Raw genomic sequence first — 25,007 nt, 5'->3', positions numbered from 1 at the left:
AACCACAAAAGTGCATCCGTGTTGAGAGCCTGATATTTTGAAGGGGCTGTCACAGGGATCGCTGCCATTTAGCAGATACCTGCAGTGTGCTAAGCAGGGATACCACTCAGCTCTGGTATTCACAGTTTCCACGTTACAGATGAGGCACAGAGAGGGTAAACAACTCCCCTAAAGTCACACAGCACTAAGTGGGTAGGCAAGGATTTGAACCCTATCTTATGCCTCCAGAGCCTGCACTCTTTCTACCATCCCATACCATTTCCCCAGGGGAAGAGGCTTAGAGACAGCATCAGAGACCTTTCCAAGGACAAGCATGGCCTGCTTTTCTGTTTCACAATCTCCTCTCCTTCTCCTTCTGTGCATGACACACAGCACATATGCACACTGGAGATCAATCCTCCCGGAGAAGATTCCACTTTTTAAATTAAATGAATTTTAAATGACTGTGTTGGGAGGGATATTAAAAAATATTTACATCTCCTTTTTCTCCTGCCCTAAATAACTGACTGGGGACCCTGGTAGGATGCTGGCCACGCCAAAGCAGAGGCTGCCACACACCGCTGTCACCTACGGGAGCCTCAGGCCGAGCCTTCCACCTGATCATGTAGCTGCTCCAGGTGCTCCCATCCCACTGCAAACCCCACGTCAACCAGCACGTGACCATGCAGGAAGTCCCTCTGCCCAGTCGCCTCCCTACTCACCCTCACCCAAGAACAACCTTGCTCTTAGACCCAGACCCAGCCCGGGGAGTCCCACGCTGGCTCTGGGCATAAGGACAGGACATGGGGACAGCAGGTGTTCCACCTCTGGGCACATGACCACCCAGTCTGGTTTCATCCAGCACAACTCGTTTTTCAAATGTCCGACTTTCAGCCTCCCTTCCTGAAACCTGGGCCAAATCGTCCAACCCTTCCCCCCCCCCCCCCCCCCCCCCGGATTTCTGTCCCCTGCTAATAGGGCCTGGCTGGGCAACACCTGGGCCTACTGAGGGCTGATGTGAGCCCGAATAGCTAGTAAGGTAGGAGACAGAGGTGGCATCAGACACCTCTCGGGATCCATGCCCTGTCCCAAGCTCTAGCATCCCTCAGATGCTAGACAGACCGCAGTCAGACCCATTCTTTCTGCTCACAGCCTTGATAACAGAGTGCCGGGCCGCCCTTCTCCGAGCCTTCTTAGATGCGGGCTGCCGTTGGCTCCCCACAGCCTGCTCTCAGCCCAGGGGCGACCCAGGGAGCCAGGGAGAACCACTGAACCAGATGCAGACCTCCCACACCTGTCCCTCCTGGCCAGCTGGGGTGGGTGTCATTCTATAACGTATTAGCGAACACCTGCTATGTGCAGGGTTGTATGAGGAAGAGGGGCCCAAGGTCCAAGAAGTACCCATCTAATTGGGAAAAAGACAAGTAGCACATAAGGCAGAATTTGGTGCCAAGTGATTGTGTGCATGGGCAAGTAGGATGCATCCAGGAAACACCAGGCATTAACTTGGGACTGGGGTTTCCAGAAGGAAGCGAGACAGTTCCTGCCCTGGAGAAACACCAATGATTACAATGTGATGTGCTAAGTGTCCAAGGCAGGTATAAGGGGGGGCTTTAGGGAGCTGTGGCAGGTGAGGTTTCTGGTCAGGGAAGGCCACCAGGAGCCCCCCAACCCCGTCCCTCCAGCAGGACCCACTCTAGCCTGTACCCAATTTAAACCTAGGCTCAAGCCAGCCCCAAACCCAAACATGCTCTCAGTTGAGGTTAAACAGTTCACCTTCCTCCCCAATTCTGATGACAAGTCTGCGTGTTTAAGTTTCTTTTTGGGCTTTTCTATTTATGTTGTCATTGATTACTTTGCTCCTAACTCATCTGATTTCAATTTGGACTGATTTGATCCTAATTTTATTACCATGTAATCTGAATGCACATAATTACTATAATTATGCTGCTGAGAGAAACAGCTCCTCCATGGCGGGAAGACCTAAATTTAGGGCTTCCTGGCAAGGGCAGCTGTTGGCTGGGTGGACCCACAGACACCTCAGAGCTGGCAGCCTTTGGGAGCACAGATGCCCTCCCCCGCCCCACCTCAGTGCGACAGGTATTTTGGGTTTCATTCCAGTGAAGGGCTGAAGCCCCTCTCAGGAGCCCTGGGGTCAACGAGACCTCCCTCTCTGCACCCTCCAGCTCATATCGCCACCCTCTGTTTGTTGCAGTGCTCAGCCTGGGGGGGTGTCTCCTCTCTGCTGGCACCCACATACCACCCACATCCCAAGGGTGCTCTACCTCTAGGGTGAGAGATGCTAATAGTCTCCCTGAAAAGACTTGGGGAGCAAGGGGTTTCCCTGCTAATCACAGGGCTTGGGAAAGCAAGCTGTGACAGAAGGGCCTACCACTGGCCAGCCTGGATCCTCTTCACACCTCCAGTCCAAGGCTGCCTCCTCCTCTAGGAAGCCTCCCTGACTCACCCAGCCTTCTCCATACTTTGTCGTGTATACTACCCTTGCACACACAGCAAGACGGGCACGCCCCCTCTCATACCCACCTGCTGCCATTCTCCCACAGGAAGCTGCCAGGACCTGGGCCTTGTGCAGCCTGCCCCTGCAGCTCACTTACCCAGTGCAGGGATCCGATGCAGACCTTGGCGGCCATCAGGGGCACAGTGGGGTCCGAGGGCCGCAGCTTTACACACTCCCGCAGCAGCGACACAGCATAGGCTGACTGCAGAAGAATGAGCAGGCAATCCCGTTACTTGCAGCCCTAGGTCACAACAGCCTGGGTGCCTTATGCATACAGTGGGGAAGTTCCCAAATTGCCAGTCCTTGCTAGGCACTCCTTTCCTCTCTAGAGCAAGGTTCCTCCCGTGCCTCAGGTTTCTCCTCTGGAGAATGGAGGCAGTGACCCTTGCCCAGAAGCGATGTGATACCAGCTAAGGGGACAACAGACGAAAGCTCTTCAAAAGGAATTCAAATGTGAACCACAGAAATTTTAGAGGTAGAAAGGGGCTCTCTCAAACTTCTGAGTTTAACACCCTCGGGTTATCAGGGGATGACAAGAGGCCAAACCCACATGGCGACGTGGCTGGTGGTGCCGAGTGGGATGGAAGCGTAAAGGCTGGCAGAGAAGGAGAGAAGGCAAGGTCACAGAGAAGCTCCAGACAGGAATCTAGGGATCCCCTAAGGCTCCAGGGCCTCAGCCATGGAGACAGGGCCAGACTGGACCTGCTGAAGATGGTCCAGTAGTGAACGGAGGCCAGGAGGGGAGAGCATCCAGAGCTGGGTAGAGTTATGACTAATCCCAGTAATGAGAAGAACACGACTAACACTTATCTATAATGGTTCTTACTATGTACCAGGCATTGCTGCAAGTCAGAGGGACACATCTGGTCCTCTACCTACTTTTGGAAATAAAGTTTTATTGGAACGCAGCCACGCCCATTCATATACGTATATGTATTATCTATGGCTGCTTTCATGAGGAGAAGGCAGAACTGAGTCGTTCCGACAGACTGTTTGGCCTGAACAGTCTAAAATATCTATTATCTGATCCTTTGCAGGAAAAGTCTGCTGACCGCCGTTCTAAGTGCTTCATAAATATTAAGTCATTTAATTTTCACAAGTCTCCTTTGTCATAGGTGCTGTTTCTATTCACAGACGAGGAAACGGAAATACAGAGAAGTTAAGTAACTTGTTCAAAGCCACACTGGTAAGCGGATGAGTTGGGGTTTGAACGGTGGCTCTATGAGTAAGCTCGTAACCACCGCCCTATCTCGCCTTTGTAGTGACTGCCTTGGCCAGAGAGGAGGCTTCTGTTCCCCCACTTCCCACCCCACACACGTACTCACTCAGGGCTGGAACCTTTTGAGTGAGCCCAATGCTTTTCCATGAAGCTCAGCAGTGACCCCCCACCCCCCACCCAATGTGTACGCTCCCCTTCCTGTGTGAGCCCCAGGGAGGCAGGGACATGTGTCTGTAACTATGATGATTCCCACGTACTGGACCTTCCTGTGGGCTGAGCTCCCCACCACTAACTGGCTCTCACCCTCCTGGCCACTCTAGAGGTACTGCTGAGGAAATGGGGGCTCTGGGAGGCTTGCCTGCCACAACACGGTGTGAGGGACTGGCGATGCAGACGTGGGACCCCACTTGTCTGTGTGTACCCTGGACCCCCGGCCTCTCTCAAGCTACCCGTCCTTTTCCCATCATTTGAGGAAGAGCTTTTCCCAGCCTGGATGTGACAGATTTCCCTGGGCTCTGGGCTCAGGCTCATTAAGCCAAGTCCAGGTATCTCAGCAGACAGCCTGCTCTGTGCCCAGCACTGGGCCAGGGGTAGTGCGGTCCCTGCGGGAGTGGGAAGACGCCGTGGCTCTTGGCGATCAGGAGCCCAGAGAAAGGCTGCAGAGAGAAGACATGCCACCATCTCCCACGGCTCTCTTAGGAAACAAGAGGTTACGAGACCAAGCATATGAGGGTGTTAGCAAATGACAGGCTGCAGCAGGTAGGGCAATGGCACGGGGTGCCCCACGTGGGCTGAAGCAAAGGGTGCTGCGTGAGGGGCTAGAAGGACCTGTCAGGCCATGCGCCTCCCCCTAGACCCTCTCCTGTGAATGCCACTCGCGTCGCCTCCACCACCGCACGTCTGGCTACACACCCCAGCAAGCCTCAGGCCTTTCCTGGGCCCCTTCCCTGGCTGCTGACCTGTGCATCCTGGAAATACAGGGTTCTCTAACTCTGACCCTCCACATTCCACCCCCACCCAGACCACAAAACACTGCTATTTAAGGAGCCATCTGAGGACTCCACAGTCAGAGCAGCCAGCTTTTTTTCTGTCATCCTGGTTACCTAGCAACGCAACCAATGTGACTACTGAGGAGACCAAGAGAAGGAGCGACCTAAATCATGACATGGACGCATCCTTTCTTCCTGCAGCTTAAAGTGCCATATATATTTCTGTCTGCCTGGCCTCACCTTCCGGAAGACCTTCTAGGCACAACTGCAGGGCTACAACCTTGATTTTTATGTTAGGATCTTGGCGAAGGTGAGGTCTGGCCAACCAGGCCGAATGATCTGGTTGAGTGTGGTGCAAAGTGTGCTTTGAGAACAATCTCCTGCTGCACCCCCATTCTCGTGTACGCCTTGCTGGTCTGCGAAGGAGCAGGGCCGGGACAGCCGCTCCCAGGATCCCGGGATGTGCCAGGCTGAGTGTGGACCTCTCTGAGCCTGGCTCTTCTCAGTAAGGAGATAGAAGACCTCATAACTGCCAGGCTAAGATGACATCTTCTTCTGAGACAGGGGGCCACCCAGGAGCACCCCAGACATTAAACTAACTCCCGTGTGTGATGCATTCTTTGAGGAGGGGTCCCCAGTTTTCCTTAGCATCTCCAAGGGGTCTGGGACCCACAGAAGGGTGAGAACCACTATGGCCCTGGGACCTCTCCTCCTGGTCTATGTCACTATTACAAGACTAGGGGCATTTTCTGTTTCCGACAGGCAGGAAGCAGCTGTCACACGCCACTGTGAGCTGTCTGCCCAGGCTCCAGGTAAGTAAGCTCCAGCCGCCCCTCCTTCCCCTAGGCCTCGCCCTATCTCTGTTCTGAACGCTCCCTCAGCCCTGACAAGATCCCGCTGAGCACAGAGCCAGGGCACATCATGTTGTGACTTCCGGGCGCTCTGGGAGGTGGTCAGCATGAGGGGGGAAGGGAAGAGGTTTAGGAAGACAAATACCCAGTGGGGGCGGGGGCCGAGAAGGCTCCCCACTTGATTCTCGGCTGTACTTCCCACCTGTCAAGCTACAGCACCTGCTCTTCTCTCCTCTCCCTGCCAGGACCCGGCCTGTGCACCCTCCGTTTGTGGAGGAGGCACTGGCAAGCCTGGGAGGGCCCTCCTCGGGGATGGCTGTGGGGCTAGAAATGGCAGGTGGCACAGATGGGTGGGGGGAGGGGCGAGGAATTCCCTCAGCCCCGCAAATGGGCCCTGGGTGTTTACAGCTCTTGGAATGACCTGCAAGCTCACACCACCTTATTTCCTGACTTCGAAGCATCTTCAGCTCCAACAGCCCCAGCACCCAGCCCCGGAAAGCTTTCCTTTCATGTCACTGCTTAAAATAGAGGCTTATGTAAGTGTGATTCTCATCCGAGGAAAAATGAGGGCTTGGTGGGTGGAGAGCAGATGCAGCCCTGAGACCCGGGATATGGTCAGCTCCTGAGTCATGGGCAAGTCCTTTCCTGACTGCACGTTTGGGGGGCAGAAAGAGAGCCACAGCCCAGATGGGACCATGTTCTCCTCACAGGAAACCATGCCCCACATCTGTCTCATTCAGCTGTAGCCATCAGTTCACCCACAGAAATGATACAATGCCCCATGCATACACATATCTTCAGCGTAAAACACCCACAGACTCACTTGCACACCTGGCACATTCGTAACTCACACGTGGACACTGGATTCCCGCAGTGTGGCCCTCCCGTGCCCTCACTCTCCTGGAGATGAAAATCAGCTGCCAGACAACATTTCTGAATCACCGCCCACCTTCCCCCACCTCTGGGAGGGATCCGAGGAGAGCAGAGCCCCCGGAGGGTGAGTGTGCAACCCCAGCACAGCAGCGCCTTACCTTCCCACAAGCCACCATGGAGAGGGCCACTTGGTACCAAAGGTGGAATTCTCCAAAGGCAAACTTCATGGCTCGCTCCAGGCACTGTGGAGAGGGCGACAGTCAGTACTTCCCCGCCAGGGTCCTCTCAACCCCAGGCCACCCGTACCCTTCCACTGCTCAAGTCACTGCTCATAGGAGGGTGCAGGAGGCTCATACTTGGTTCCTGTCAGAAAATTCCAGGGCTAACCTATCTCTGCCTCAGGCAAGCTATGTGACCCTGCGCATGTATCTCACCCTCTCTAGCCCTGGATTCCCACCTCCATAACACGTGAATGACCTCATAGAGTGATGGCGAAAAGCAACTGAAATTAAATTTGGAAAGTGCTTTCAAAATGTAGAGATCCAATAAAAATAACAGCTGGCATTTATTAATATTGTGCATGGTGCTACTCTCAGTTTTTTACACATATCAACGCATTTACTCCTCCCAACAACCCTGTGAGGTGGGGTCTCTAATTACCCCTATTTCACAGATGAGAAAGCCAAGGCTTGAATGACTTGCCTAAGTCACGAGGCCAGTAAATGGCAGAGCAGGCTGACTGCAGAGCCCATGGATAGAACGCTGCCCAATGTAAAGGCTCCTCTACACCCTGCTGTTCTCTAGGCCCACCGGAAAAAAGCTACTGCTCTTCTGGCCTATCCAGTCCTGGGCAACCCCAAATCAGGGGCTGCCTAATGAGATCCCCCCACAGACACTTCCAGGTGTTAGAGGCAGACACTGCCAGCATATGAGGACAGGATTCATTGTGTGGTCATGGTTGGAGGGGTGAGAACAGAGGTGAGGGGTACAGGACCAGACAGCACGCACTTGAGCTCCATGGCCTGAGTTCACATGCTGGCTCAACATGCACTCCCTGCGCCACCTTGGGGGAAAAATCCACCTCTCTGGGCGTCGTTTTCCTCCTGGTAAACCCGAGAGAACACCACGTATCCTTCCCACATTAACGAGGGGATCATCTCAGAAAGCACCTCGCATAGTGCCCGTGCGAACAGGGGCTCAGCACATGTCACCCTCCCTCCTTTCAGGAGTTCCCCCTAAACACACGAGAGGAGAATCTCCTGCCAAGAAGCCCAGTTCTGTCACAAGCAGACAAAGGCCCCCGAACCTCCTGGATCTCAGCCTCGATTTGAAAATGTGTGTGTGCCATGTGCACTGTAGGCAGGGCAAAGGAGAGGGGCAGCGTGGGGGCCTGGTGCCCCACCCCGACCCTCGAGGGGCACAGTCCATGGAGCACTGCCTCAGCAGGGTCTTCCCAACAGAATGGGGGCGTCTGTCTACCCATCTCAGAACCCTGCCAGGAGAGGCAGTCACAAAACAAACACCAGTGTCATCCATCTCTGGGGGAAACTGAGGGGTAGAAAATGTTCCTCTTTTGCTCCTCTATACAACGCGTGGCTTCTTTCAAAAGAAAAACACATAAAAACATTAGCAAAACAAAACAAAACAAAACAAAACACGCCGCCAGTGAAGGGCAGCTCTCTCGGCACTGGAAATGGAACAGTTCCAAGCCTGGCCTCCCAGAACTGAGCTGTCCTCCCTGGTGGGGGCAGGGAAGGGACCAAGGAGGAGGCGGCCCCATCTGATTTCCTCTGTGTGCCACCTGAGTCCTGGGTGGGGTGGACCAGCCGTACCTCAGACAGCATGACATATTGCCCCCTCCTGCCCAGCGTAATGCTCAGGAGGTCGTAGATGGCCGCCGCATTCTGCAGGCTCGCTGCGCGGTCTTCCTTCTGCTCTGGCGCTCGGCTCAGCACCACATCTCGAGTAGCCTGTGGGGGGATGTGTTTTGGGAATGAGTGAGGACAGAAAATAAGCAGGTGCCTGGTCTCCACAGGGCCCCTGCTCATAGACCCAGTGACTGTCACCCTTTCACTGCTGACCCAGGCCAGGCAGGTGGCCACACTCAGGAACAGCCAGAGCCTTTCCTACCCCCACAAAGACCCTCTCCAAAGAGAGAAAACGCTCCTCGCTCAGCCCAGGTTGGGGTGAGGGAGCAGTTCTGAGGGCTCCAGGCTCCAGCTAGTCAATGTTTTATTCTGAAAAATCTCGAACCTACAGGAATGTTGCAAGAACAGTACCACAACGGTAAACCCAATTATTAATGCTTACCACATATGTTTCTCTCTCTCTCTCAATAATAATACTAATGATAATAATGACAACGATGGTGTCAATTAAGGCAACATGACCTTTTATCCCTAAACAGAAGAAGACATTCTTTCTATAACCACAACAGGAACGCCAAATTCAGGGAACGTAACACTGATGTTACTATCATCTAATCCCAACTCATATCCAGGTTTTGCCGCCCATCCCATTGATGGCCTTTCTAGTTTTCACTTTTTCTCATTCCAGGATCCAGGATCATGCCTTGCACTCAGGTGCCATATCTCTTTAGTGTCCTTTCATCGGGAAGAGTCCCTCAGCTTTTCTGTCTTTCAGGATTCAGGACACGGACATTTTTGAGGAGTTAGACCAGTTCTTTTGTGGAAGAGCTCCTTGTGTGTTCATAATTGTCCACTCACGGAAAGAGCTTCAGAGAATATGTAGAATTGTCTAGATCAGGTTGGTGGCTCTGCTGTGTAAGTCACGGAAGGGAGCTCAGGCCGTGGGCCTCTTCTCTTACTCTGCGGGTCCCTTAAGACACTCTGATAGATGCCCCTGTATCTCCTCCCCATCATCCCATGTCTATCCTTGACTCCCTCCAACCATGGAACTCTCCTCTCTGTTCCTCTCCAATAAACCTCCCTCACACTCGAGGCCTCTGTGATAGGCATCCACCACTCAGGAGTTTCGTAGCTCAGAGCTGCCAGGTGGCTGCTCAGGGAGGGGAGGGTCCAGGGAAAATGTGCTTTAGGATTGGGTGATTCTATGCAATCTGAAGGAGGAGCTCTGTCTCACCAAGCCTGAAATCTCACCATCAGGCATTCTGGACACTTTTGTTCTGTGACCTGGGGCATGCACTGCTCCCCCGTCCCCCACTTCCCCAAACCCAAGGACAACCACACCCTGGAGACTGCATTTGGGATGAGGAATAACTGAATACACGTTACGGGAGTCTCTGACTTGAGCAGCAACAGGGCAGGGACCAGGCTGGGGATAACCATTTCCCCCTCACACACATACACAGACACACGCTGAGGGCTGAGCTGACGCAAAGCTGGGTTCTGCACAGAGGTTCCTGCTGGCTGCTCCCAGCATCCTCCCCTCTTCCACCTCTTCTCCCCTCTGCCCAAGGAGTCTCTCCCAGCAGACCCTTCCCTCTGTAGAAGGGTCAGAACTCCCTCCATGTGTTAGGACTCACTCTCCTCTAGTTCCCCACACAGGACCTCAGAACCAAGGACTCAGCCTTCCGGAAGAATGAGAGGAACTGCCGGCCCTGAAACCCCAGATCCCACTGGTGACATGCAGACAATCCTTCTCCATCCACAGATGGTCCTCACATCCTCCCTTTGGCCAGGACGACTACCCCCTCCTCCAGGTCAGGTGTTGAGGTTCCCAAGTGGATGCAGAAGCAGAAGCCCAACGGTCTTCGGTCTGTGGGCTCTCGTTTTCCTGCTGTGCAGGCCTGAAGAACATTCCCAGAGAAGCTTCTGGAAGCCCAAATGCCTTTAAGACCCAAGGAAGGGACTCACCCATGGGGCATTTCAGCCAGTAAGGCAGGCCAGTGGCCAGGGGTCCACAAAAGGTGAGGGCTGCCCACCGCCACCATGGACGTGGACCGGCCCCAGGAGAGGGTGCCAGGAAGCCAGGACATCCCCAGAAAGACTGAGCCCTGGTGCCAACCTGGTAAACAAGAGCCAGTCAGGACCTCAAAAGGGTTAAGGGAGAAGCGTGGCGAGGGAAAGTGCCAGAGAAATCCCCCTCCTTCCTGGTGAAATCCACCCACACAAGCACCAACAGGAAGGGAGAAGAAATTTTAAGGAGATGCTTGGCAGGAGCTATTTCACTGAGCTGAAATCCCAAAACTTGCTCTGTGCCTGGCCATGTTCGTCCCTAATCCCTCACCTCCGGCAATTCCCCAGTGCTGGCCACCCAGCATGAGGCCCAGAGAGACGGCCTCCACCAGGCAGCAATGGCGGGGAGGGGGTGTTAGGCAATGGGAGGATGGGAGATAGTCTCTGCCCTCAGCAGCAGTATACAGGCATGTACCACGTGGAATCTGAGCTAGAATTCCAGTGGGAGAGAGGGGTACTGATGGAGAGGGGCAGGGCAGGCAGCCTGCAGGCTGGCTTTTCTGTGGGGCAGAGGGAGAAGCCTGGCTAGGTCCACCTAGGATCTGGGGACCTGCCCATGCAGACCAGTCTCATTCAGGGGCTGGTGAGCAGAGAGCTGTCACTAAAGGCCTCAGCTGATTGGCCTGTCCTTGAAGAGTAGCCACTGCCAGACCCCCACGCCCCCAGGATAAAGTCTAGCCTCCTTTCTGTGGCTGCCATCCCAGGCCCTTCACCATGAGCACCACCCTCGCTCCCACTGCCAGCTTCTCCTTCCCTTCAGCTCCCAAGTCCTCCCCAGGCCACATGGAACTCCCGGAAGCTCCCTGTCCTCACCAAGGCCTGTCTTTGTTCCCTCTGTCAACTTGGGCACCTGTGGCCCCTCACAATTCAACTCGGGTGTGTGCCCCTTCAGTGTCATCTCTGACCTATCTTGCCAGACGAGGCTGGGACTCTGCATCCTCCCCCAACACAGGGCACACACCACAGCCCCCACACACCCAGCTGGTTCACCAGTTCTTAGGGCAGGGACGTGTCTCTAGAGACCTAGTGCAGATTCACACACAGCACTTTCCTCAGCCCACGTGTATAGAATGAGTGACGTTTGAGAAAGATTTGTGGGCCTGGTGTCGGCACTTCCTCCTGTCCGCCCTAGACCTTGACCTTTAAGAGAACAGTGTCTCCTAAGGTGGGCTTGGTGGGGGAGGGAGAAGTGGATTTCTAGCACTGAGCATGAATTAGGTTAGAAGAATGGGAACAGAAGAGGAGGTTGCAGCAGCATCACTTGGCTGGGGGACTGGGGCTTCCAACAGGCAGGCAGCAGGAAAAGTGTCTTCTCAGGGGTCCTCAGGACTTGAAGTCTGTGCCAAGAGGCAAGTGTGGTTCCCCAAAGGAAAGCCAAAAGCAGAAGTTGGCCCAGCGGTTGCTATGGCTTTGGGGCAGGGGCTGTGGTGAAATGCTCCAGTGCTTGCCAGGCTGTGCCTGTGTAGGTAACCACGGCAACAGGGCGGGGTGGCTGAAATAGGGCAGGAAGAAGGAAGCAGTGGTAGGGAGCAACGGGGTAAGAATTCATACGCAGCTCAGGGGCCAGAGCAAGCCTCAGAGAACAGGACTTCAGACACTCTGGGGACGTCAGGTCCCTGGCCTGGGGCACTCCAGCTGTCCTGCTCCCTCCTCCCCTGGGCTCACCATCCTCAAGCCACATAAGTAGCCGGCCTTGAACTAGTCTCTGCCACACTCTTTTCCTTCCACCATTTAAATGGCCTCACTTGGCAAATCCTCCAGATCAAATATAGTACCAGATGTGAACGTGCCCGTGACCCTTACAGCAACATACAGACATTAAATATCCTTCTCACCATCATGGTCCTCACTAGTCTTAGAATAATGGCAGAATATTCTCCCCTGGTTTCTCCATGTGTAATCCCCACACCCACTTCCAGGTCTCCAACCTCTGGGGATGCCCTACTCTTGTTGAATTCATGTGCAGTAGTACCTCGGTTTTCGAACGTCTTCATTGACAAACATTCCGATTTACGAACACTGTAAATTTTATGGATCTATGGTATCATTAGATAGTAAAATTCATGCAAAATTTGCAGTTTTAGGGGTTGATTTTAAAGGTCTGGAATGGATTAATCCATTTTGCATTAATTTCTATGGGGAAATTGTGCCTTAGTTCTCAAACATTTTAGACCTCCAACCATCTTCTGAAACAGATTATGTTTGAAAACCGAGGTACTACTGTATTTAATCTCAGGCAGGGCTCACGGGCTGTCTCTGCTCCTAGTCTTGGGCCTTCTGCTATCCTCCAAGGGACAGCCTCTCCCAGACTAAACGCCATTCACCCCAGGCCTTCCACCAGTCAAAAGAGGCAAAGCCAAATAAACGTCTCCTCCCTATTCCCTGTCCTCCAATAGCTCATTGCGGCCAGCATGACCCACATCTGGACTCTGGACAAGTATCCATGAAGCAAATACGGGGCCTTATAAGAAGGTCCACAAGGGAATGTCCATTTCCCCAGGTGGGCCAGCCCCCGTGAAACCAAAGGCAGGTGACTTCTGTACAAATAGCAATTCCTTATGTGTGTGCCATGCATTACCCTTCTAGAAGCTGAATTTTCATGTCCATCATCTCATCTGGCCTCACAGTGACCGCATGGAGGGGCAAGATGAAACCACGGCCCCTTCGCAGATGGGGACACTGACCCCCAGAAGGTGAACTAGCTTGTGCAAGGTCTGAGGAGTCAAGGGTGACCCTGTAACGGCCAGTCCAAGGAGGCTTCTGCTGTCGTGTCCTCCTCTGCCAGCCTGGTCTGACCCTCTGGTGGCTGCAGGGTCCTAGATGGCACTGACCTTCACTTCTGCCCAGCCCTAGCTCTCCTCTTTAAACCTGGACACAAACGGGATAAGAGAAGGAAAAGGAAAGGAAACTAACCTGTGGACACTTTGTAAGTAGCCTCTCACTAATTCTCACAATGACCTTCTCCATGTACTATTGTCCTGAGACTGAGGTCCAGAGAGGTCAGGATACAGACCAATGGTCGGGACCCAGATTAGAACCTACACATTCTGGCTTTATCCCCTGGCTCTTTCCTTTACTCCAAGTGCCCCCGAGGAAATGTCCAGCAGGCTCGTCCAGGCCATCAGAGGCCCTGGCATGGCTCTGTTTATGGGAGGACCAAAGCAAAACCCCAGGCTGGGCCTTCCCAACCACGCCCCCAACACTGCTTCTCTGCAAACTCTTTGGACAACGTGGCCAGGGCCCCACTCACCCGTTCTCAGACACAGCCTCTCCACTGGCCAAGGACCCAGCCTCAGGGCCTGCTGTAGACACCCCACAGCAATCACTCCGGAAAGGAGTCTCCTGGCAGCATCTGTACGTGGTGCCTGCCTCTCCTTGGAGGACACTGTCATGGTCCACTTGTGCTGTCATCCCCCACTGGCAGACATAATTACCACCGGCTCTCAAGCTGCCCATTCACAGAGCCAAGAAATAACATGCTCTGTGACGTGTCCCATCTACCCATCGACCCAGACCGGGCCCACGCCAGCCCCTGCTCTCCTGCAGCATCCGGCTCCTACAGCACAATTCACAGCTCTTCCTGCCAGCTAGGGTGAAAGGCTCTCCTCCTCTACTAAACTAGAGTGTTCTGAGCTGGCAGTGTGATCAGACCCTTTACCATCGCAGCCCGCAGCAGAGCGGGGCCTTGTGTGAGAGCAAACCAGGTGCCAAGAACTGGAACAATCTGTGCTCGTCTGCTGAGTCCCACATGGAATCAAGCCCAGGAAGGACTTTTTTTTTTTTTTTTTTTTTTAACTGAATGGTATCCTCAAACCAATTTTCTCCGAACTGGATCTGAACTTAAATGTTTTTTAAAATGACAGAGTGAGAACCAAGTATTTATCAGGATATAATGGACATGTGTTTAACACCCACAATGTACCAGGCACCTTCGTGTTCATTTTCTTACTTAATCCAGCCAAATTCCGCAAGAGAGGCCTTAATAGCCCCATTTTACAGGCAAGTAAACAGAGGATCAAGAAGGTAAGAAACTTGCTTAGGTCATATAGGCTGTTAACAACAAATTCAAGACTCAAACCGCCAATGCCTGACATTGTATACGGCACAACATTAAGTGTGCTAACCTGCAGGGTCCCAATTCCCAGAGGCTCCCCTGACCCCACCCCCATCAATCACCCCCAGGCCTTTCTGCCCTTTCAGTTCCCAAGAGCCTCACACCAGCAGCCACTTCTCCAGCAGCTGAATGAACAGGGACCCAAGGATTTACTTTGCTGTCGCACATATTTTTATGCCCTAAATCAGTCTTTTAGAAATGGCCAAGATTCCCATACCTCCTGGTTCCCCAACTGTTGGAGGTATCAAGCTGGTTTTGTTACGTGGTTCTTTAAAAAGACTAGATATGCATTTGGGGTTCAGCAGATTAGGGTAATTCCTTCCGATCTGGGGACCAGGGTTTCCTCCACGTTCCTGGACACAGCTCCACCAGGTGGGAGGGAGTACGTCTGAGCCAGGGGCTGTGAATGAATTGTTCCCCACGGTATTGCTAATGCTGAGCGTGGCCTGGCACGTTGGAGCTGCTCAGACAAGACTGGAAAGATAGAGGAGATGGATGGATGATGGGCAGGAGGGTGGACGGATTTTAAAATGCTCTTTTGGCCCCAGAGACTCCAAACTGGTTCCAAAACAAATCTTCAACCAGTTATAGCTCATCTCCCTTGCGTTTCTGTGGAAGCATTTGTAAGATTTCTATTTATCTCTTGAAAGACAAGGACTCATTCATTCTGATCACAGTCAGCCCATAACCAAAAAACAAATCCAAGGTACCAGCCCCACAGCCAGACCCCATGCAGACTACTCCTCTGAGTTCCAAACCACAACATGGGCTGTGGTGCTCAGGAAATGTGCAGATACCCCTTCCCGGAGCAGCTGCTCTGGCGATCCTGGAGGTGGAGAGCAAGGATGATGCCTCCTGGGCTGGCTGTGCTGGAAAAGCTTTCACTGCAGCATAATAAATGCGGCAGGTATTAGGAGAACCCAAGTAGTGGCCATGGCAGCCAGCTGCTACTCTAGGGGTTTCTCCCTCTCATCTGCAGCCAAACCCAGGCAGCATCAAAGGGAGAGGAGGAAAACCCTGCAGGTACACGAAGGCGGACAGGTCAAGCAGGAGCCTCCTCGCACAGTGACACCCACACCAGCTTGAGAACGTGACTGCGGGGGAAAATCACAAGTACAAGGGAGAAGCCAGAGGCAGTCTGGTCACTCTGAGAAACTGCTGCGAGCCATAGCGACCAGATTCCAGACCCCAGGTGGAAGCCCTCTGTAGATGGAGACCCCAAAGCTAAGTCCATCACTAAAACTCTCTCCCAAATTCCTGAAGTTTCTAAATGTGTGACAGGCTGAGTGTGAGCAAGAGGAAACAAACCAGTCAGCCTGGGAGACGTGCCTCCTCCCAGCTGCAGTGCACTCAGCATCCAAGCACGTCCTCCACTTTGTGTGGCAGGGAATTCTCAGGATACCACCTGTCCTGCTGGCCCAGACCCCCTGGGGCTCCTGGGCAGGCTGGCCAGCCACACAGCCTCTCGAAAAAGGGAAAGAGCTGCTTGGAGGAAAACCACACATACAGGAAAATTCACCTTGGCTCCAAGTGTGGGCCAACTTTTAATTTTAGTAAAAGGCCATTGTCCACCTTGCTATAGGGCAGCTTGAGGATCTGGGTAGGAATAAACTTAATGGAAAGACATCTGAACTCTGGTTCTGGGCTCCCATATCAGGCAGAGGCCACAGAAAATGCTTCAGGAGACAGAGCCCAGCCTCAATCCCAGCTTGTGATTTGGAAGCTATTTAGGGAGACAGACGTGATTTGAATCATGACTGCAAGGATTATTAGAGTGTGACCTTGTCATACACTTGTCCTGGACCAAGACATGGACCCGTCCTGGATCTTACTTATCTCATCTGTAAGATGGGACATATTAGTATGAGACCAAACCATGTGAAACTATGAGTTTTTGTATGGCTTAACATAATGCCTACCTATATGAGATAATCAGCTTGAAACCTGGCAGAGAAAGGACCTAAGAAATGTTCTTGCTTTTACCTTTTGATCCCCCCACCTGTGGACCACACCGTAACCCTCAGCACAGGAAGGTAAAAATAACAACCTGTTTCCCAAGACCGGTGACCTCAGTGTAGTCTCACCTTCGGGTGGAGGAGGTGGGATGGCTAACCGAAGTGTGTATAGGGGACAGTGAGGGGTACTGGTCTATGTCTGAGGTTCAAACAATTAAAAACTGGGGTTCAGTCTGTGGTCAGAGTGAGGATCCTTTTTCTATGAAACGCATATTGTTCTCCCGTGAAAATCAGAACTGGCACTTGGTACTTCTATCTCCACATTGGGCTCACCAGCTAGATGTCCCCTTCCTGGCACAACCACTTCCCTCTCCCAATCACGCACCCTGCAAACCTTTCAGGACCACGACCCAGATCCAAATGTCTGCAGCCCTCATGGGAACTCTCACATCCAAATGGACCAGGCCTGGCTGAGGAAGGATACAGTCTCTCGCTGTCCCCTTCCTCCCGGCCGCCCAGTCCAACATCCCTCCTTCTGTCTGTGGGAGTACCTGTTGAGCTGGAGGGAGCCCACTGACCAAAATTCTCTAAACAAGCCCTGGCATCACACGGTCCCAGGTATCCAAAGGCACATTTGTTTCTGGCTGTTCAGGGATCCAGCTTGTGGGGTCATGATTTCTTAAAGTCCATTTCCACACAATGCTATCAGACGCATCATTTTAAGAAACCTAATCTCAACCTGAGGGGCTCAGCTCATAAACTCTGAGGGGCCCCCAGTCGGAGGACGGCACCTCCACACGTGGCTTCTGCCGCTCCTGTCCACGCCCCCTCCACCTTCCCTGGTGACCAGTCCAGGGTATCCTTCATCTTACCATCTCCGGGAGCACCCACCACACCTCTCTCCTTTGCTGAGCCTCCAAAGCCCATGCATGCGTGCGTGCGTGCGTGCCTGCCTCGTCTCCCTGCCTGGGGCCGGGGAAATGAGCATCCTGAGAGAAGTCTAAGAAGCAGTTCACATGTGCTTTATCCAACACACCTTGTCCCCCCATTGCTTTGTTTTTCCAGGGCATGCAGACACTGGTACTCAGGCTATTTTAGTTGTCAACTAATTTATTGCCCACTCCCCTCACTAGAACGTAAGCACCACGAGAGACTGACTTTTCTGTTTTGTTTGCTGCTGCGACTCTGGCATCCAGAACAGGGCCTGGCACAAAGTATATGATGCTCGATAGTTTCTTGAATAAGTGAGTTCCTTCTGCAGGCACAGTTACCTCTGGGAGGGACTATCACCTTATAGGTAAGGAAACTGAGGCTCAAAGGGATGAGGAGGCTTACCCAGGGCTCTCAGCTAACAAGTGGCAGAGCTGGAACCTGAACCCAGGCCTTCTGCCCCGAAAGTGTATGCTGCTTCCACTCCCTTATGTGGGTCACACACCCAGCATGGAGCTGTTCAATGAGTACCACTGACTTGCTGATAACCAAATCTTGTAACCTCAGAAGAGGAGGGAGGGGGGTTAGCTCAGTCCCTACTCATTTGGGGGCAGAACCCAGGTCCCCCAAATGCAGCCTTGTGCCCCTGACCCAAACCTAGTACGTGAGCCTCACCCCTGCATGGGGGAGCAGATCTGAGAACCCAGTTTCAGGGATATCCGCGGAGGCGGAGCTCAGCTGGGACCTGGGGGCCAGTGCCTGAGTGCTGAAGCCCCACCCACAAAGGCAGGGTCAGCCCTGGAGCTTACCATGGACTCGCTGATGAGCAGCAGCAGGAGGGCTTCCTCAATGTTATCCTTCGGGCAGTAGAGGCTGAAAGACACCAAGGGCAGCTTGGCTCCGGCACGGCCCTCACGCAGCACCTCACGCAGCACGGCTGGCCTGCCACGCCTACCACGCTGGCCCTTCTGCCCCGGACTCAGCACCAGCCCTGTAAGGTGACCCTCTCCTACATAATTCACAGGCACCGGATACCACCTGCAGTTCTTTATCATGCCCCTGAGTTATGGATCTCAAAGGCAGTGGTGGGCAGCCAGGCCGGAAATACTGCAGGTGCTCCTGGGGAAGAGATGGCCCTTCTAGCACCAAGCAGGGCATGAGCAGGAGGGGCAGGGAGCAGGGCAGTGAGAGAGGAGCTCTGCCAGGCAGTCACAGACCCCACCTTCAATTACGGGCACAAACAAGAGAGCTGGTATTAAGACGATTAGGAAGGCAGGTACTCCCCTAATAATTTGTGTGGCCTGTGGATGCCTTATAGGAATCTCCTGCCAACCCCTCCCTGACACCTGCCTTCTCTAGTCTATTTGGCTCCCGCTGATACTGAAGAGACTGCCTGGCAGTGAGCTGGGTGGCAGCTGGAGGAGTGCATGGGGCAGAGAGGGGCTGCCAGTGGGGGCCGAACCCTGAGTGTGGGGTGAGGCTGGGGTGCTCCAGCAGGGCAAGCAGAGCTTACTTATCTCCTTCGTAGAGGTGAGGCTTCCGCAGGGCTTGCGTGATGAAGGAATTCTCCTCCTTGCTCATGAACTCGGGCAGAGGATGGGACAGGGGGCTCCAGTAGCACTCCTCACTCAGGGAGTGCAGCAGGACCCCCGCCAGGTGCTTGGCCGCCACCTGGCAGAGAGGGAGGCCCTTAGACCCAGGCAAGTCGCTCTCCCCACATGGCCAGATCTGCCCACCTTGCAAAGCGCTGTCCCTTTAGGAGGCCCAACCCTCCACTCCCAAGGAGCCCCCTCCAGCACTGAGGCTACCCCACCCCTTCTGTGGGCCGTTGACACGCCTCCTTAATTTTTTATCCTCTCTCTTCTCCTAGACAAGAGGTGCATTTCCGCCTTCTGTTGACCCCGTGGAGCCCAGCAGAGCCCAGCAGAATATTCACAGGCTCTGGCAGAGCATAAAGCCGCAGGCAAAGGCAGCTATCTACCAGATACCTTCCTGATAGTTGACCAAACCTTCAAAAGTGCGAAGCAGCTCTGGCTCTGATTTGGGGTGAATGGAAGCCTAAGAATGCAGGCCTGAATTGGGGCAGCAAAGCAGAGTCTAGGTTATTAGCTAAGATCATAAACAAATTCTTAAATATTAGCACACTACCTTGCTAGGAAAGGGAGGCAGTAGGTTTCAGTTCTGATCGGAGGCTAGGGGCCACCTGCAGTGCTACGAGAAGGATGCTGAGGGCGCTTCCTGGGCTTTAGGAAGCTGAGAGGATGCTGAGATGAACGTCTGCCACAAGTGCAGATGGGGAGAGTACAGCACGCACGCGACATATCACCATCGCTGATTCAGGGATTGCCCCCTAGGACTTCTGCTGTCTCTCACTGAAACCGACCCCTGAGTACACCCGCCACGGCCGGCCCCCAGCACTCGGCCCTGGGGCCTGTCCGTCTTACCACTTTGAAGTTCTGAGTCGCTTTGGTTTCCATGGTCCGTAGCACCTCCCGGAGCTCCCTCATGCCTTTCACGATGTTCCTATTGGGAAGACCACAGAAGCGGGTCATTAGCAGGGAGTTCCCACTAGGACATCCTCATCAAACTGCGGACACCAGGAGCCTGCCTGAGTGTTATTGGAAAACCTTCAATAATTGGAATGGAAGGTCAGAGTTGTAACACCAGGACCCTAGAGGGCCAGGACATCACTCATCAAAACACAGAAGGATCTCTCTCCCCAACCCCCTGACACTGAGCCTGGCTTCCATTTCACCACCAGAAGGGGCCCGGGGCCCAAGATCCAGTGTTTCAAACAAGATGTTACTTTGGTCCAAGAGCCTTGGGCTGGTGTCACACTTTCTGAATTGAGTCAAGTCTCAAATCCTCCATCTTCCCCCTCCACACCTGGTCAACGCTAGACTCCATCCTCATCTCTCAATCCCTGCCACCGGGGCCCTAGACTGGCCTGCATCGCCTCAGGCCTGGAGAACCATGCTGGCCGGTCTCACCTCCTCCAGCCAGGCCTCTGTGCCTTAAAATAATTTTCAAGCTCTTTCAAATATGACCCATAGTAAAAAATACATTTGACATTGCAACCCAGTATATACACACACACTTTCCTTATAAAAACACGGAAGCAAGTTTCTCGACACTTTACCTATCTCAACTACACGCAATCCATTCTGTTTTCTATTTTACGTCTCCCCCTACTCCCCTTTTCAAAAATGCTGGCTGCAGTCCACTAAATAGATCTCGCAACCACGAATGGGTTGTGGCCTGCAGTTTGAATAACTACTCCCACTGCCCCTCGAGGGGTCTACCCGACATCCGTACGTCATCTTGTCCCTCCCAGGCTGGCCCCTTTGTTGGCGCCCTCAACCCTTACAGAATCCAGTGTAGGCCTTCAGCAGGCATCCCAGGGCTGTTGGGTCTGCCTTTTGCCTCTCCTATCTCGTCTCCCACCACTCAAGTCCTTTCTGAATGAGCGACCAGGGTTCCCTATGTCAAGTCTCGGCACAGGCTTCTCCTACTGCCTTAAAAAGAGCCTTTCCCCTATTTATCCTTTAAAAACCCTTTCCCACATTTCGCGCCCTTCCCAGAGGCCTCCTCCCCATGCCGTGTTACTCTTGCACCCTTTCATTCCTCTTCTGAAACAAGCATGACATCTTTTGGCCATTTTCTGTTTCCAGGCCAACCCCTCTCGCCCTGAGGGCTCCTGTCTTGCTCCGAAAGCGCAGCCCTCGCACAGCCCCTGCACACAGCATGTGCTCAGCCAGTGTCTGAGGACTGCTCCTCTCATTTGCTCTAGGGGTTCCCTGGGTCACAACGCACAAGGAAAGCAGAGGCTGATGGGCCAGCAAATGAAGAAATGAAAGACCAGAGGGTAAAAAGCCCCAACTGGCGGCCAGGAAAGTCATACGAACCCCTCCTGCTACTTTCATGCATGAAACAGATTCCTGGGGGCTTTGGGGCCTGCAGCCATAGGACAGGTTTAGTGATCAAGTCCCTGCCTTCTGGGACCTCAGGTTGCAGACAAGCAAGCCCCCAATGTACAAACTGCCAACATTATAAACACGCACCCTTGGTTGTAGGGTTGAGAATGGATACAAAGATCTCTGGGAGGGAATCAGTCACAAACATCTTCCCTGGCCTGCCAAGAGCTTCGGAAGAATTGGGAGGGGCAAGCAGGACAGGGCCCCACAGCGCCCTTAGAGATGGTTCAAGTCTGGGTGTTGCCACTGATGGCCAAGTGGTCCAGGGAGGCGGGCTCACCTCTGGGGCTGCACCTGGTCTCCCCCTCTGTAATATCAGGCCTTCGGTTTGTATCAGCATCTCTCAGACGTGTAATCTGCACACCACGTTTATACGTTTTGCCATTAGCTACATACCATCAGTGTCACTTTTCTTTATACGAGTCTTCCTTTTACTTCAGTAGCTATTTCACCTTAATCAAAAATACCCCAAATCATGGATTTGGTGTGCTAGTTTTTCTGTGTATTTTTTTCCTACCAGATATTAAATACAGAAGGATTTTTTTAAAGTTAGTCTGTGTATCCCTTAAAACCACCTTGTGAATCACTAGAGCTACTCATCCCACATTTTGAAAAACAAGTTGAGACCGCAGGTTCTCAAGATGTGGTCACTGGACCAGCAGCATCGGCATCCCAGGAACTTACTAGAAAAGCAAACGCTGAGGCCCCCACTCCAGACCTGCTGAATCAGAAACTCTAGGGTGGAGCCCAGCCATCTGGGTTTTGTCAAGTCTCCAGGGGGTTCCAACACTCCAGTTTGAGAACCACTGGTTTAGCTGATTCTTGGGGTCTCCCAGTTCTCCTATGCTATGAAGCCAGGTTCCAGAAGGGACAACCGGACACAGACACCCCAGCTTTGCAGGCAGATCCTAAATCTGTAATCCTGGGAAGCAAGGCAGCCTCTCTGAGTCCTAGTCTCCCCATCTATAGGAGGAAGACCCCTCATTTGCTCATAGTGGTGGCAGGAAGGTGAGTGGAGGAAAAGCCCCACGCAGACCCAGGCATGTGGTAGAGGTTTACTAAATATTAGTTATTTCCCTTCCCTCTTCTAATTTGGGTCTTAAAGCCCATATTACTTATGCCTTACTTTGCCACATTATTTGGCAAGGATGTTCAGGAGCTAATGAGTAGGGAGGAGGGGACAGAAACGCCTGCGAGCCTCCAGCTTTATGTCCATATTTCTCCTCCCATCACCCCTTGCCCCTACACAGGACATAACAGGATTCCCTGGTAGACAAACCATACCCAGGGACAGGCTGGGAGCCCCACAAGTCCAAGTTGGAAAAGTTTGCAGCAGACGCTCCTCGGTGCCAGTGAGGTCTCTGCCTTGGAAAAGAACCCAGAACTAGATAGCAGGCTACCACCAGGAGAAAGAAAAAAAGACAGGCTGCACGAGCTGTCAGAAGAGAGGAAAATGGCTGGCTCTGGGAACTCAGGCTGCCTGAGAGCTCTGCCTTGGCAGCTGGGCCAAATGGCCACAGGGTAAGGCAGGGCTGGCCCCTGGGGCTGCTCCAGGGCCCGAGGGCCTACAGGAAGCTGGTGGCTCCTGGGACCTGTGGGTGATTTTCCACTCTGCCTGGTAATTTGCCTGGTAATCTGCCTGGTAATTTGCCTGGTAGCCCAGGCAGCTACCAGGAGGCCAGAGCCAAGAGGGACTGTGGCCCCTGCTTACTCCAGTACCAGGACTGTCCTCTCTCCATCTTTAGTCTCTATGTCATCAACACTTAGAGTGCTCCCAGACCAGCAGCAGCTTCGGTACCACCTGGGGGCTTGGGAGAAATGCAGACTCTCAGAGACCCTGCTTCCCCCAAGACACACACATACAATTAATGAATCAGAACCGCATTTTAATAAGATCCTATGTCCAAAAAGTGTGTATTTTTACTATTTTTTAATCTATAAGGGATTTTGATATTGAAATAAGCTCCCAGGAATTCCTAAACAAAGGAAATAATCATTGTCAGGCATCTTTTGGGTAAATCCCAAATTTTATTGACTGCACATAGAGAAAATCCAATGCAGAAGTTCCCGTGGGCAGACCTGCACAGGGAACAATGCGGGCTTCCAGATGGCACTGACCTGGTGTGAAGTGCTGGCAATGCCCCTCTGCCTCAGCTCACCGCTCTGGGAAACAGGGTTTCTCCCACCAGCCTGAGCAATCCTGCCCCAGGTCTAAAGCTGCCTGTGCCAGGTAGCGCCTCGTGAGAGGACACCTTGAAAGATCTCTTTGTTCTATCTCTCACGCTGACCTTTCTAAGCAAAGCTGCCTCTTTAACTTTATCCAAACAGGGCCTCAGACAAACCCTGGCCCAGAATCAGGCTGTGTGTGGAGAGGCCAGGAAGCCATGGATTCCAACTCAAGTAATGCCTGGCTGGCCAGGAACAGAGGGAAAGAGGATGTGAGTGCAGGGAGGAGGGGCGAAGGACAACAGGGCACTTGAAGGAGGCCACCAGGTGGGGTGTGCAGGGAGCAGGCAAGCACCTCGGGTCCCCTTGTCAGCAGCGGGCAGGGGTACAGACGTTTCAAAATGCTTTGTCTCATGCAGGTTTTGCAGCTTCTGAGGAGGTTGGAGAGGCAGGCTTTGTTATCTCGGGTTCCAGCACCATGCTTGGCACATTGAAGGCACTCAAGAAATCATTGTGGATAAATCACCCCCCCTTTTCCGAGGGGAACATTAAAGCCTGGAAGATGCCTGCCTTTCTAGGCCATCAATTACCCAAGGGGAGACGTGGGCTTACAGTAGGCACCAAGGGGTTCAGCTTTTACTTCCTTTGAACTAAAAAGGCCCCGGAGAAAGACAACACCTGTTTTTTTGACCTGCCATGGTTATACTTTCCTTTCCTAGCCATTGGCGCTCCAGGACTCCCAGGGCTCAATTGACTAAGCCTTTACAAAGTGCCTGCTGCATACCAGGAGTGTGGGCATCTCAACAGGCATCCCACACATACTGGTGGAATGAACTAAAAGAAGGGATGTGTGAAAGGACAATCCTGAACTGTGATTTCCACAGTGACTTCTTGATTATCCTTTTACGGCCCTGCACATAAGGAGCTCAGTCTATTAAATTAGCTACACTCTTGATTTATTCAGAGCTTAGCAAAGTGTTTTGCACACAGTAGGTACTCAACAAAAAAATTTGGGGGGGGTATTAATTTGAGTTGAAACAGAGAATAAGAAACTGCATGGGATTTATGGCTGAACGGAACCTAAACAGACACTAGAACATACGACCCTGACAAGAAGTCCCCGTTTCAGGGCCGACACTGCTAAACTGTGTTTGAGAGGTTTCTGGTCAAAGACCCAGAAGAGCACAGCCAATCGGCAATTCCCAACAGCTGGAGGGTTGAATTAGGAGATAAGATCAGGTGAAGTTCAAACGTCATCTGGCAGGTGAAGTTCAAAGGTCACTCCAGTCATAGACCCACATCATTTTTAAAACCTAAAGCTCTCCTCACCCTCAGCCTCAGAACAAGGCTGTGACACTTCCCTTATGGGGCACTGAGGTTGTTCAGGCAAGGGGATCTTACCTTTTTAGTGAGGTGGGGGATGGGCAGTGAGGGCTGACAATAAATGAAGGCTGTGCATTAAGAGAGGCTGGAAGTGTGCTCTCTCCAGAGGGTCTCAGAC

At 52.8% G+C, this 25,007-nt stretch overlaps 1 protein-coding gene and 1 long non-coding RNA gene across 4 annotated transcripts in view; one reads left to right on the top strand and one right to left on the bottom strand.

Annotated features, from left to right (window-relative positions):
• The window catches only part of TTC7A (tetratricopeptide repeat domain 7A), a 113,423-nt gene that overhangs the window by 52,043 nt on the left and 36,373 nt on the right, over window positions 1-25,007 (bottom strand). For all 3 annotated transcript variants that reach the window (XM_074331946.1, XM_019748610.2, XM_019748611.2), the window contains 6 exons: window positions 19,811-19,889; window positions 18,880-19,037; window positions 18,176-18,239; window positions 8,262-8,399; window positions 6,588-6,671; window positions 2,595-2,699 (listed from right to left, as the gene is read on the bottom strand). In XM_074331946.1, the coding sequence (XP_074188047.1) occupies window positions 2,595-2,699; window positions 6,588-6,671; window positions 8,262-8,399; window positions 18,176-18,239; window positions 18,880-19,037; window positions 19,811-19,889 (628 nt within the window). The remainder of the gene's footprint in view (window positions 1-2,594; window positions 2,700-6,587; window positions 6,672-8,261; window positions 8,400-18,175; window positions 18,240-18,879; window positions 19,038-19,810; window positions 19,890-25,007) is intronic.
• LOC141571543 (uncharacterized) lies at window positions 4,404-6,594 on the top strand. Its single transcript, XR_012496348.1, has 4 exons — window positions 4,404-5,210; window positions 5,468-5,517; window positions 5,965-6,092; window positions 6,431-6,594. It is a non-coding gene; the product is annotated as an uncharacterized LOC141571543 (long non-coding RNA).

The sequence above is a fragment of the Rhinolophus sinicus genome, linkage group LG05, assembly GCF_036562045.2.
Source record: "Rhinolophus sinicus isolate RSC01 linkage group LG05, ASM3656204v1, whole genome shotgun sequence".
Taxonomy (NCBI): domain Eukaryota; kingdom Metazoa; phylum Chordata; class Mammalia; order Chiroptera; family Rhinolophidae; genus Rhinolophus; species Rhinolophus sinicus.
This window is presented reverse-complemented; position numbering and strand designations above follow the sequence as displayed.